The sequence below is a fragment of the Cyanistes caeruleus genome, chromosome Z, assembly GCF_971803275.1.
Source record: "Cyanistes caeruleus chromosome Z, bCyaCae1.hap1.1, whole genome shotgun sequence".
Taxonomy (NCBI): domain Eukaryota; kingdom Metazoa; phylum Chordata; class Aves; order Passeriformes; family Paridae; genus Cyanistes; species Cyanistes caeruleus.
This window is the reverse complement of record NC_141732.1, coordinates 47,018,861-47,033,331: the sequence shown is the minus strand read 5'-3', so window position 1 is coordinate 47,033,331 and position 14,471 is coordinate 47,018,861. Positions and strand designations below refer to the sequence as shown.

Below are 14,471 nucleotides of genomic sequence, written 5' to 3'. Positions count from 1 at the left end.
AGAAAATGCCATTTTTAAGCTGCTCTTTATAGTAAATTCGTACAATGTGATTTTATGACAACTTTTTTTCTGTACATGGGACCAAAAATTCATAGCTCTTAATTTACTAGTGGACTAAAATTTGTCCAAAAGGTTTAGCATTCCAAAGAAGGATGCAAAGACATCAAAGGATTAAAGGTGACTGAAATTAATCAAGTTAAGGTATTTTTCATTAAAATATATAGTGGGTAAGACTACAGCAGCTTGCCTTGTGGTAGAAACACAAAGATTATTAATCACAGGGTTAAAGGAAAATCTGAGAATGCCATTTAAAACTACATTTTTCTCCTTGCATTTTGCCCTTTTAAAAGTATATCTTGTAACCTTTCCAACTGAGATTCAGATCAGCTAATGCAGACGACATTGATTTGCTTTCTTTTTGAGATGCACCCTAGAAATGACTAGCCTGTTCCTAGTGTTCTCAAAAACATGCATCTTTTCCTTCTAACATGCATCTAATCATCCTCCTATAAAAGCAAAATTGCCTTCTGGCCGGCACTTTTACTTTAGTATCCTCAGGTATTCCCAGCAATGGGCTAATTGTTTCTGGGTCCACTGAAGGATATTGCAGGATATCAGGAAGTAACAGATTGGTAGAAGAACATCATCCTATTCCTGTTTCTTCCACAAGCACTTGAGGATACGTACAGGGTACATGTGATTACAAGTTACAGCTCACTTCCACAACAATCTCAAAACAGTTAAGTAGGCATCAATACAGGATGTAAGATGTGAGAGAGAAGACAGGGATAAATAACTTCTCAAGATGAGTTTGCTTAAGTACCATGTACTTAGCTATAGTATCCACTTTCCTCAAAGCTGTTAGCTGTTGCATACCTAGACAGTTCAGGTGTGTGCCATTACCTTGATTATTGAATTTTGAATTTGTTTTTTTTCAGGGTGCAGAGAAAGGGTGCTGCTAGTTCCAAAAAGCATGTATGATTGTCTCCACTTAAGACCTATTTATTTATCCAGACCTTTGCTAAGGGAATAAACACTGGGTATTTGTATGATATCCAAAATTGGGTTTTAATTATTTTTCTGTTGATATTCATCAGTAGAATACACACATACTTATTGCAGTCTCCAAGACATAATAGAAATGAATGTTCTACAAGCTGAAAACTAACTAGAGAGATGACTGCACCTGAAACTTGTAAGGACAGCTTTAGCAAAGGCGTCACCTGTGCCTGTCACTGTATTTTCAGAGCACTTCACCATCCATCCTACAGACTTCAAACCTAAAATGAAGTACTTCACATGATAAACAGTATTATTGTATAATAAGACTGTTGCTTTATCAATTAAATTCAAAAGCTACCAAGAAAAAATGGTTTCACTGTTTAAATGGGACCAAAAGAACCACAGATCAGCCCAGGCTGAAGGAACCACGAGAGACCCTCTTAATTCAACCTTTTTTAGGAAAGAGAGCCTGGATGAGATTATTGAGCACTACTGTCCAGCTGCATCTTGAAAACCTCCTGTGATGGGGACTTTACTCCTGGGGAGGTCAGTCAAATAAATTATTCATCATTATAAAATCATGCTTATTGTATATCATTCTCCTTGAATCATTCTCATTGTAAAAACAGTTTTTTCTTGCACAGAGGAAATATCCCTCACTACAACTTGTATCCACTGCCCCTAGAGAAAAGGAGGGTCTCAATACTATCTGTAGTCATGCTTTGGAAAAGTGTGTTGAGGTCCCTCCTGAAAATTCTATGTACTAGCAAGATCTAACTTTTACAGTCTTCCCTCAAATGTCAGGTTCTCCCCATCCTTGGCCATCTTTATGGCACTCCTTTGACCCCTCTTTAGTCTGTCCACATCTGTTTTGGAACTGTGGGGGCTAGAACTGGACACACGATGCCATGTGCAGTCTGACAAGTGCTGGTGAAGTGGGATGATCACATCTCTCTGTCAGCAGTGCCCCCAGGGATGCAGCTGAAGATCCACTTTGTCTCAGTGGCTGCAGCAGTGCACTGCTGACCTGGTGTCTGTGTGTTGTCTGCTGGGAGCCCCGGGCTCCTCTTGGCAAGGCTGTTCCACAGCTCATGGGTCCTAGCCTGGCTGGGCTCTTTGGTTTTGTTTTCTTGGCTCTTTCGGTCTTTCCTGCTCTCCCAGGTTCAGGACTCTGCACTTCTCTTGGTTGGACTTTACACAGTTGCTGTGGCCCAGTCTTCCAGCCTGCTCATATCTCTGAAAGGTGGCTCTCCCTGCCAATGTGTGCCCCTCAACACCCAGTTTAGTGACACAGCAAACGTGGTGAGGGTGTTTTTGGTCCCATTGCCCAGATCATTCATGGAGATGTTACAATGGGGGGCCCAGTACCAGGGGCCCTGCTTGTGACAGCTTTCCAGCCTCAGTAAAACACACTGATCACCTATGAGATGATTCCTGCCCATCTCACAGACCATCCCCATCCAGTCTGTATTTAACATTCATCTAGGAGGAAACTGGGAGACATGACATGTCAAATCCTTTACCGAAGTGCAGGCAAGCAACATCCACTGCTTTCTCATATTGACTGAAGATTGTAATTTGTTTTAGAAAGGTGATCAGGTTAGCCTGGCATGATTTGCCTTTGATAAATCTGTGCTGGATTTTCCCAGTCACTTGTTTCATTTAGTTGGTAATAGTTCCTAGGAGGCTTGTTCTGCCACTTTCTCAGGGACTCCAATAAGGATAGTGGGTCCTCTTTTGGGCCATTCTTATAAACAGGTATGAGATCTGCCCTCTTCCAGTCATCAGGGATATCCCCTGATCTCCATGAATTTTCAAAATAATAAGACTGTGGCCCTGCAACAATATCAGCCACTTCTCACTCAAGATTTCTGAGTCCCTTTTTTTTTGAACAGATGGTTCAGGTCAGTGTTGTACTAGTAATGAGCCAAATCAACACAAGTCCTACAGAAGTAGATTGATATAATGGGCTACTTGAGGTCACAGTTAACTAAGTCAGTTCAACATCTAATTGGCCACTGGTACTTTCTACTGTTCTACTTTCTACTGTTTTGTGTCAGTGGAGGCAGGACAGACAACTCCCCTAAGTGTGTTGGACTATTAAATTAGTAGCTATTAACTGAGTACTATACACAATCAAGTGTTGCTGGCTAATAAGAAGGAAAAGAACATGAGTGGCACAGCCTACAGGGAAAGAGAATGTGACAAACATTTCATCTTGATGTAAGATCAGACACAAACATGTTTCATCTGAACATGAGAACATTTTTTTCTGGACAGATAATCAATCACTGGAACAACTTCTGCAGGATGTGGCAGAGTTCCCATTGCAAGAGGTTTTTAAGCTGCAGTGGAAAAGGGTGTTGGATAATCTTATCTAGGCTCCCTTTTCTGCAAAAAGTTGGACTGGATGATCTCTTGAGGCCTTATCGTCCTGAGATTTTTTATGATTCTAAAAGACCATGGATTTCTTAAGACAAGAATCACATAACTAGGGATAAGAAAAATAAAGAATGCAATAAATTTTATCTAGAAAGGAAACAACCATGTCTTTGTGAAACATTTATTAGAAACATGAAAAAACTTCCCTCTTTTGATTCTTCATCTCTGGTACAATTCTTGCCATGAGAGTCAAGGGGAAGTATTACTAGAATAATGTCAGAACTGTTTAGGATTTATGAAAATAAGCCTTTGGAAAAAAATGCCAAATTTAATACACAATTTCAGAACAGCCTAAAAAAATTAGCTGCACAAAATTTCACTCAACTAGAACTTGAACTGGGTGCCTACTGCCTTTATGTCTGCAGAATGTGAGCTGTGGGTACCAAGAGAACACTTGAAACACAGGTGATATGAAGACAACAAAAGATAGACTTTGACCTGATCTTTCAGCAGTCAGATAAATTGCACGCTAGGAACTGAAACAGCAAAGATACATTTTTAATCAGCCATCACAATTAGACAACCCTTCAAAGCAGAAAAGGGGGCCATTAATATACTTCAGCTCTATTGAACCTCTGCTGGCTTCGGTGACATGAACACAGAACTTTCTACTCCGAGAAATTTTAGTTTCTATATTGTGAAGTACTCTACATGAAGAGGAAAGATTTTATTGTTGTTGTTGTTTTGGGTTTTGTTCTTTTTCCCTCCAATGGAAAACAACAGAAAAGATTTCCTACCATTAGAGAAAAACTGAAAGGTGTTTTGGCATACTTCATTATTAATCCAATAGCTATAGGCATATAAATTCTTCAGGGATTTGCTTTGGCAAATTACACCTATGCAAACTTATGTGTGTTTCATACAAAAAATACCTCAATAAACCTCTGGAAAGTTAAGCAGATATTTTAGTCACTTACTGAGCCTGAGTCAAAGCAATTACAGGTGAAAAAGCCCATCACAAACTGTTTGACAACTTACTAAGTAAACATCCAAAACTGAAGCGTTATCATTTTCCATTTCCAATGTGCTCTGTTCTGAAGTCAAATAGATGGCACTGTCTCCCAAAGTGAATGTTGAACTCGAAGGTAACCCTTTACTGCAAAGAGAAGGGAGAGTACAATCAACCAAAAGTCCAAGTTACAAAGCTCAGTCATAACTGAAAATTTACAAATTTCTCTGTTAAACATAAAAATCTTCAAATACTTGGAAAATAGGAACATAAATAAACAAATATAGATATTTTGGCAATGGCTGGATAACTGGAAGCTCATATTTGACTACCTGTTCAGAAACCTCAGATTTTAGTTTTGCCTTTCCTAAAATTTTAACAGAAAGTAATGCTATTCCTGAATGTCAATATTATTTAATTAATGAAGCTATGTCACAGTAAATGTCACAAAGTTTCATTAATTTCAAAATACATTACTTCTATTTAATTAATGAAGCTATGTCACAGTAAATGTCACAAAGTTTCATTAATTTCAAAATACATTATTTCCATATTTCACATGGTGTAAATTTTGGCAGCATTTCGTGATTCAAAACAGGGACAAAAGAGTAAGAAATTAGGCACATTGTAACACTGCTAACATTGGACTTTTCTATGCAGGCACAGATCACTAACAGCCATAAGTTTAGAAGGAAAAGTGGGAGAACAAGAATATTGTGATTAGTAACCTATGCAAGGAAGTGATGTTTACAGAGCAGGTACTACTACTTTATTCATTGATTGCTTTTTTTTATTCTCTGATGCACAGAAATAATGTGAAACTGCAAATGAACCTCCACATAAATCTCATTCTGTAACACACTTGGTCAACAAAGCTGAAACTCTCAAAGGTGTTTTAATGGAGTCAGGTGTCCCTTATTGCACATCTTGACTAGCTGCCAGAAATTAGGCTCCAGGCTGTCTTGAAAACTCAACTGTCAGTTGTGCAGAGACATATTTTAGAAATTCTTAACTATTTACAGACAAGGTGAAAAGCAAAAATCATGAATTATAACTTGGTATGGAAACATGGTTACAGCCATCAGTCTAAATATGACTCATTTCCCCCTCCCTTCTGCACTACTTTAAGTATACTTCGATGGGATAGAACTTCAGAAAGGGCAAAACTAGCATGCAGAAAATGTTGTTTTGATTCAATAAAATAATGAATCAATGTTGTACTGGAACAGAGCTTTACATTCACCACATTACAGTGTTCCTTTTATCATATAATGCACTGGATATTTTTCAAAAGCAAGACTATTTCTCTTGCACTAGAATGACCCAGGTGCTACTGACTTAGCACTATTCTCATATGTGTAACTTGAATTCTATTGACCAGTGTACAAGATTAAAAACAAAAATCTTGTAATTAATCTCTTAACAGTAATACACATGCTGTCAGCAGTTGGTAACTGAAGTTCAAATTTCTTCAATAGCATCATCATAGATGCATTTATTTCCAGTTTCAATGCAGACTGATTGTAATGACACTGATAAGACAAAGACATATTACTGGCGGCACAAAAGAGAACAAGTGAAATCCCCACACACATAGTGTTTCAGAAAGAACAGTTTGGTGGAACAGAGTTTTAATACAGTTTCTACAGTGCACTGAGTTCTCATCCTTAATTTTTAGGTTGAGAAAGAAAAGCCAAGCAAAAAAAAAAAAAAGCCAGCACTTTTATAGGTACTTTCTTTCTCATAAAGTAATGACCAACCACAAGGAACATGCTCAACTATGATGTTGCCCTCCTCTGGCTAAAACATTCTATTTGATCTTGGTTCTCAATTAAGAAAAGAAAAAAAGAAACAAAAATAATTCCATCATTAGAGAACTGGGAAAGCTTTGTTTTGCTTTAAGCCACAATTACATGTTACTTCAATCATAGTCAAATTTTCTTTCCCATGGGGGAACCCCCCAGTGTCTCAGTGCATCTGTTCATACCATTTAAGCATTCAAGTCTTTTTCCTTCCACCCAACTGCTTATTATCATGAAGCATGTGTGAATTTAATCCACTTTGAATTGATTCAGACAAAGTTGTCTAAGCTTCAGAAACTAAGAGTAATGTGTAATTATAGTAATGGACAGACAGAACGTTGAAACTTAACATAGAAAATTTTGTTTATGTAGAACACCAACTGGCAAAAGGAGTGCTTAATATTCCTTACAGCAGAAAAACCAATACCTATAAATCCCTGTCACTGGAAAAAACAGCAGAACAACAGTTCAAAGTCTGGATGCTTCAGGAAGCTTGACTGTATGAGAGAAAAAACCCACAATCCCTCAATGCCTTCCAAAATTTCAAATGGTCTCCACCAAGAAACAGCAACACAAAGGTAAGACAAACAAAAACTTGAAAAATATACAAATAAGAAGGAAGAAGAAAGAGAAGGCAGAAGTCCAGACTACATATACATCTTACAGAAATCAGGCATAGAATGCATAAAGAGAAAGAAGAATTAGATTTCAGATAGATTTTTTTCCCTTAGGCTCAGGTGTATCAGAAGAATTCAGCAGTCCTCCTTATACAGCCCACAGTATCTTGGCATTACTCTAAAAAGGGAGATGAAGGACCCCTTTATGCATCATGGGATTTTGCTTGGGTTTGGGACTAGAGAGTCCCACGAGGCCTCCTGAAAAATACATTGAAAAAAGACTTTCTGTATTCTTGAAATACTTAAAACATAAATTGTAAAACATCTACAGTTTGAAACATTTTAAAATATTTTAAAGCAAGTTTCAAACATTTCCAGAAGCACCATTGACCTCCTTCAGCTCCTTACAATTCTAAAAACAATGTCAAGTTAGAGGAGTTAGAGTGCTTAGGGCATTCAGATTTGTCATATTTAATTTGTCAGTACTTAATAAGAAAACTTTTCCTGGAAGGAGAAAAAAATCTATTATTGCTTCTGCTATAAAAATAATCCCCAATGTAATATGTAAGTATTATATTTACTAAGATAAAACAAACCCTTTCAAAGCAGTGGTTTTGGACTAATAATTACATTTTCTAGTGGAAAACAGACCATTTAGGTACTAAAATATCTCTGCACCAAATATAAACCTACTTGAGAAATGGAAAATATTTGAAAATTTTTATAGAAGCAATAAATTCTCAATTCTGTTCTTTTACTGAAGGAATACTTGACATTGCTTATGACAAAATCACTTGACTGAGAAACAGCTTCATGGAAAAGAAACCAGCTGTCTTCTGACAAACAAGAAAGCCTACATTTACTGAATAGCATATGTCATGATTGTCTTTCTTTTCTTTTTCCTTCTGTTTTTTAGGTCCAGTCCTTGTGCTGAAAAATACAGCAATTTACCCTTCTCCACTACTCTTTCATTTGTACTAATTCCTCTTCACACTGTCTGGACAGCACCTCAGGTTTCCTCTACTTTTTCAACAACTGAGGAATAACTTGGTGAAAATAATCAGCTTGCAGCCTGGAAAAACACTCCTATTAAGCTGTATATTTATGACTGCTGCTCAGTCTCTCTTTTACACTTTGATCACAAGTCCCCATACACTTCTCTGCATTATCTATCAATTAGTTATGCTAGTTCTAATCTGTACCAAGCCACCTTTACAAAAGCCCTCCTCACAAGACACAGGAGCTCCCTCAGGAGCTGGCTCCACCTCAGCAAGTCGCCTCTGTCTGCTTAATCTTAGCACCAGCAATTTCTCCCAATCTCCCACAAATGCTGAGCACTCTCAAGGAAAGATGGTGCTGATCACCTTTCTTATGCTATTAGCCATTTGCCTCTCCTTGGGGAAGTATTACAATGGATACTAGAAACCAATTAATTCTGAAGATAAAAAACAACCCAAATAGAAAATATGATGTGTGCTTTAAGGTATCCGGAAGTATTACTGGTATCTTTTTAATGAGGACAATAATACCATCTGTTTTCTAAGTGGTATGGGCATATACTGCTCGTTAGTAGGAGTCAAGGAGCTGTACAAATATCACATTATTACTACACACACAGGACTCTCCTCCTTAATTACCTTAAACCAGAAATTTGTGACAGATTACAAGCAAATTCATGTACTCTCTACTTTGTGCTACGCTACTTTGAAGAACAAGAAAAAAGCCTACTGAGGAAGATGTCAAACGGTAATTCTATTAAATAATAAAGCAGAATATAGTCAATTACAGATTTAAAGATTGAAAGCAGGCTCACATTTGTAAACAAGCCTTTAATTCAGGCTTTATTTCAAAGACTGCTCTAAGTTTCCGTTTACCAGAGACAAATAGCAAAATGATGAGTCCTACATCACATAATTTTCTAATATTCAGAAGAAGAACTCTGGCAAGAAAAAACTCAGATCGAAATCAAATCTACAATTCAGTGCATCATTGTAGGATGAGGTTTTTTTTGTGGGTTTATTTCCCTGCTATCATTTTTAATAAGAGGACTGAAGTTCCTTCAGAGATCCATAAAAACATAAGTAAAACTTTAGATGTATTTAGTGCCAAGAAGAAGGAATTACCTCCCTGAACTGATGCCAGAAGAAGTGGATACAAAACACCAGGTGCCCAGAATCTTATGGAAATTAAGAAAGCTGCTCAATATTGACCTAACTCCTAAGAGAAAGCTGTTAGCTATGCCAGGGAAGCTAATCCTCAAGAATTTTACATACTGAGACTGTGACACACACCACTACTTAATGAGAACTAAAAGCTGCCACCAGGCCCCAGCTGAAGAGGGCACACCTAGACCAGCAAAGATGCTAATTGGTAAGCCCCTATGACAGATCTCTTGGCAACAGTGTAAATATTTTGGCAGAAGCTGGTCGGAGAATCACACGTGTGAATGCTGGCACCAGGTCTGGTGTATTAGAGGACGTGCCCTCTTGTAATGATGAAGTCCATACCTGGACTGCAGACACTAACAATCTGATTTTGTAAGAAAAGCATGTTAATCACATAGTTTGCACGTGTCCTGCATTAGAGGTTATTTCATTGACTGAATCACGACTGGAAAATAAATGAGTTTAGATGTACAGTCAAAGTGTAGACCTGCTAAAAACTTTATTTTAGAATTACTTTGGAGCATCTTTACAGTACAACATAATGGAATTGCTCATAGGTTTTCCTTATAGTTAATTTTTTAGAGAATAAAGAATATTTGAAATGCTTTAAATCTGAGCTCTTTATTCAGACAACTCCACCATTCTCTTTTCCCGACTGATGGTGATACAAAGCAGTTCTGTAGTTTTTATTTGATGTTTAAAGCAAACAAAACCCTCCAGTACTCTGTAACTTTATTTCTATCAAAGAAAAAACTTTGTGAAAGATCATGAATATTGAAGTCCTACAAATAACTTGACACAAGTTGAAGTGAATGAGCTCTATTTCCACTAATGCTTATTCATCTGTAGTTTTATTTCCTGAAGTATTTCCTTGTGAAGAAACATTTTTGTTCTGCAATTAGAACTTCATCTTCATTTCACCGCAAAACATTCAAGTTTTTATAGCAAACCATCAGACATATGGAAGACGCCACATCAGTGAGATTTATTTCAACTTAATGCAAGTGGAAGCTGTAAATATCACTTTCATCAAGTAAAGCTGCAAGTCATTTTGCTTTTTATGTAAATGCGGTTGTCAAATATTTAACTGGAGGTAAAATCCTACTGCCTCAAGAGTGCTTTTAAAATAACTTGAGTTTTTGGGCAGCATGCAGTTTACAGGGAAGAACTACATCTTGGCACATTAGTGCATTTGTCAAATTTATACATTGAGTAGTTCAGGACTTCAAATTATTCCAAACAATATTCAGGATGCTTGAATGGCTATCCTTCTTGATGAAAATAGCAAAGAAATGGCTCAATACACAGTTAAGAGATCTGCAAGCAGGCAAGGTGACAAACACAAGACACTTCAGGTGCACAACGGAGCATACAGGCACATACAGAGATAATCTCCCAGCAAGATTTACTGGCTTAAGAATGGTATTGGACAGACACTGATGAAATATACTCAAACACAACTCAAATCACATTCAACCTAGCTCATTAGCATCTGCATTACTTTTCTTAAGACATTCCTCTTTTTATACTTTCTGGATTAAAAGCAGACAGGCTCTAATCACGCCCATGAATGAAGTTTCACAGAAATTTACTTCAGAAAATGGTTGTTATGGAAGTATGTAAAGCAAAGCATTCAGCTCTGTACATTCAGAATAAAGAACAATTATTCCTTTTCCTAGCACATCACCATTTTTCGGCAGCAGTTTTAGGCTACAGATGTGACCTTAATGTAGTTTGGTTTATGGTACAGACTAAGACCCAAGCAAAGTTTAGGTATCAAATTTAGTTTTCAAGCATGAACAAAAATTCATATAACATTTTTCACTCTGTTTATGCTTTCCATCTCATGATCCCCAGTTACAATACGTAAAATTATGAACAGATGTGATAAATCCTACAGGATTTTGGCACCCCTCCTTCACTGGAAAGGTTAAAGACTGAGTTACAGAGACAGTTTCCCCTCCTGCTTCTTATTTTGCGAGCCTCCTGTTGAGCACAACATTAAACTTCTAGCAGAGCAGTGAGGAATCCTCTAGCATATACAGCCTTTACCTGCTAGAATAGAGTGTAGGTTGATCACGTTGACAGTGCTCATCTACATTCAAGGAAGAAGAAGAAAGTGTGGTTGCCAAGGAAGCTGCTTCAAACAAAGACGGAGTGCTTGGCACTAGATCCGGCCGGTGATGTGAACCTAGTACTGCATATGCAGAAATAAGGAACAATGTTAACAAATTTCATTTTAAATTGAGCCCGAGAATTTTCATGTAACTATATTGAGTCCCACAGTGCCCTCATCAGCTTCTTGAAATTTCCTAATATTTGAAGTGATGAGATGGTAGTTTTCATATGTCCACACCCACACTCTTTTGTATTATAGAGTGAATTTCAGCTGCTAACAAGTACATTCAGCAGAATACACAGTAACTCCAAGGTCAAATATTAAGCAGAGGTATGAGTTAAGGATTCTTAGCAATCCTGGGACTATTCTCATGCTACCAGACCTCATTTATCTGATTAGATTAGGCAATTGGTTCTGCTTTCTTCATGGCTGCAGGCAAGTTCTGATAGGGGCAAAGTTGAATCTCTCCAAAATGACTCTGGGAACAATGAACTGAGCTTCAAAACACTCCATGTGACGTACTTGTTTAGAGGTCAGTGAAAAGTTCTGAAATCTGAAAGTTTAGCATTTGTACTAGTTTGAAATCAAACTAGTGAGAGATCGCAAGTCAGAATTATAATTTAATAGGAAAATGATAAAAAGAATAAATGCAATAATATCAAAAACACTGACAGAGTCAGAATACAGCCTGGAACCCTGTTAGGGTGATGGTAGTTGTCCAGATGAGGTGGTCTTGTTGAAGCGTGATCTTCTGGAAGAAAGGGGGTCTGGTCTTCAGCTGAAAGTCCAGCAGTAGCTCTTGTCTTCTGGAAGTCCCGTAGGTAAGGGCTGCTGTGGTGTTCGAATTCTCAGCTTATATCCAGTATGGAATGCTTGGCTCCTCCCTCGGGGAGGAGCATCTCACAATGGGATGGTGAGTCATGAGATAAGGTCTTGATGAGCCATTAACAGAAAACAGTCTAGGAGGAAGTTATCTCTGAGTCATGCAGCAAGGCAGTGGTGGGCCCATTAACAGGGGACAATACAGGGGGAAGTTATCTATGAGTCATGGGGCAGGGCATTGATGGGCCCATTAACAGAAGGTAGCCCGGGGGGGGGGGGGGGGAGGCAGGGAGCACTGCCTCACCTGGTTTCAACAGTACATGAGGATGGTGATAGAATATACTGCAACCCAGGACATAATCCACCCCTTATTCTATTACCATCTACATAATTCCAAATCAGTACCTTCCTTAAACTCCACACACACACACACACATATATATATATATATATACAATGGAACCTTACACACAGTTCTCACTTAAAATGAGGTCTCTTTGTGGCACACATCGGGTTTCCCCATCTTTCCGCATTACCCACCAAGTGCAACCAGGTCCTTGAGCGAAGACAATCCCACGGATAGGTTTGCTCTTACCTGAGGTGGGATTAATCCAAACAGTCTTTCTTAACATACCTCTCATGTGTACCACAGGGACTTTATCTCTATCCACCGTGTGCAAGGGTTCAGACTGGGCAGGACCAGCTCGATTGATGGATCCTCTGGTGTTAACCATCCAGGTGGCCTTTGCTAAGTTCACTTCCCAATTTTTGAAGGTTCTTCCACTAAGTGCTTTTAGGGTAGTCTTGAGTAGTCCATTGCACCGTTCAACTTTCTCAGCAGCTGGTGCATGATAAGGGATATGATAGATCTATTCAATTTCATGTTCTCTGGCCCAAGTACTTACGAGGCTGTTCTTGAAATGCGTCCTGTTGTCTGACTCGATTCTCTCAGGGGTGCCATGTCTCCAAAGGACTTGCTTTTCCAGGCCCAAGATGGTGTTCCGGGCAGTAGCATGAGGCACAGGGTATGTCTCTAGCCATCTAGTGGTTGCTTTTACTATGGTCAACACGTAGCGCTTGCCTTGGCGGGTTTGGGGAAGGGTGATGTAGTCAATTTGCCAGGCTTCCTCATACCTGTACTTGGACCATCTTCCACCGTACCACAGAGGCTTCACCCGCTTGGCCTGTTTGATTGCAGCGCAGGTCTCGCAGTTGTGGATAACTTGTGAGATGCTGTTCATAGTAAGGTCCACTCCTCGCTCACGAGCCCATCGGTACGTTGCATCTCGTCCCTGATGACCAGAGGCATCATGGGCTCAACGAGCTAAAAATAATTCTCCCTTGTGCTGCCAGTCCAGATCCACCTGTGATATTTTCACTTTGGCAGCTCGATCTACCTGCTCATTGTTACGGTGCTCTTCATTAGCCCGACTTTTGGGTACATGAGCATCCACGTGTCGAACTTTCACGATCAGCTTCTCTACCCGAGCGGCGATGTCTTGCCAAATTTCAGCGGCCCAGATGGGTTTCTCTCTGCGCTGCCAGTTGGCTTTTCTCCAGCGATCCAGCCATCTCCACAGAGCATTAGCTACTATCCAGGAGTCAGTGTAGAGATAGAGCTTCGGCCACTTCTCTCTTTCAGCAATATCTAAAGCCAGCTGGACAGCTTTAAGTTCTGCGACCTGACTCGATCCACCCTCTCCCTCGGTAGCTTGTGCAACTCGTCGTGTGGGGCTCCATACAGCAGCTTTCCATTTCCGGTTAGTGCTTACAATTCGGCAGGAACTATCGGTGAAGAGGGCATATCGTCTTTCACTCTCCGGTAGCTCATTATATGGTGGGGCTTCTTCAGCACGTGTCACTTGCTCCTCTTCTTCAGAAGATAATCTAAAAGTCTCACCTTCAGGCTAGTTTGTTATAATTTCCAGAATCCTAGGGCGGTTCAGGTTTCTAATACGGGCACGCTGTGTAATGAGGGCAATTCATTTGCTCCAAGTAGCATCGGTGGCATGATGCGTGGAAGGAATCTTTCCCTTGAACATCTACCTCAGCACCGGCAGTCGGGGTGCCAGAAGCAGCTGCGCTTCAGTACTAATGACCTCTGAGGCAGCTTGGACTCTTTCATAGGCGGCCAAAATTTCTTTCTCTGTTGGGGTGTAGTTGGCCTCGGATCCTCTGTAGCTTCGGCTCCAGAATCTCAGTGGTTGACCCCGAGTCTCACCAGGCACCTTCTGCCAAAGGCTCCAGGACAGACCATTGTTCTCGGCTGCAGAGTAGAGCACGTTTTTCACTTCTGGCTCCGTTCTGACTGGACCAAGGGCTACCGCATGAGCGATTTCTTGCTTGATCTGGGCGAAAGCTTGTTGCTGTTCAGGGCCCCAATGGAAATTGTTCTTCTTGCGGGTAACCAGGTAGAGAGGGCTCACAATCTGGCTATATTCAGGAATGTGCATTCTCCAAAAGCTTATGGCACCTAGGAAAGCTTGTGTTTCTTTCTTGTTGGTCGGTGGAGACATCGCAGTGATCTTATTGATGACTTCAGTGGGAATCTGA

The 14,471-nt window shown here is 39.5% G+C and overlaps 1 protein-coding gene and 1 long non-coding RNA gene across 11 annotated transcripts in view; one reads left to right on the top strand and one right to left on the bottom strand.

The window, feature by feature from the left end:
• Positions 1-14,471, bottom strand: part of PIP5K1B (phosphatidylinositol-4-phosphate 5-kinase type 1 beta) — a 103,605-nt gene that overhangs the window by 5,705 nt on the left and 83,429 nt on the right. For all 8 annotated transcript variants that reach the window (XM_086868021.1, XM_086868022.1, XM_086868025.1 and 5 more), the window contains 2 exons: positions 11,030-11,174; positions 4,423-4,540 (listed from right to left, as the gene is read on the bottom strand). In XM_086868021.1, the coding sequence (XP_086724147.1) occupies positions 4,423-4,540; positions 11,030-11,174 (263 nt within the window). The remainder of the gene's footprint in view (positions 1-4,422; positions 4,541-11,029; positions 11,175-14,471) is intronic.
• The window catches only part of LOC111940735 (uncharacterized), a 34,406-nt gene that overhangs the window by 10,038 nt on the left and 9,897 nt on the right, over positions 1-14,471 (top strand). Inside the window, exons 2-3 of one of the 3 annotated variants that reach the window (XR_015280512.1) lie at positions 6,568-6,773; positions 7,729-9,182. This is a non-coding gene — a long non-coding RNA (uncharacterized LOC111940735). Of the gene's footprint in view, positions 1-6,567; positions 6,774-7,728; positions 11,667-14,471 lie in introns of all 3 variants that reach the window. The other 2 variants (XR_015280511.1, XR_015280510.1) reach the window with 2 other exon arrangements.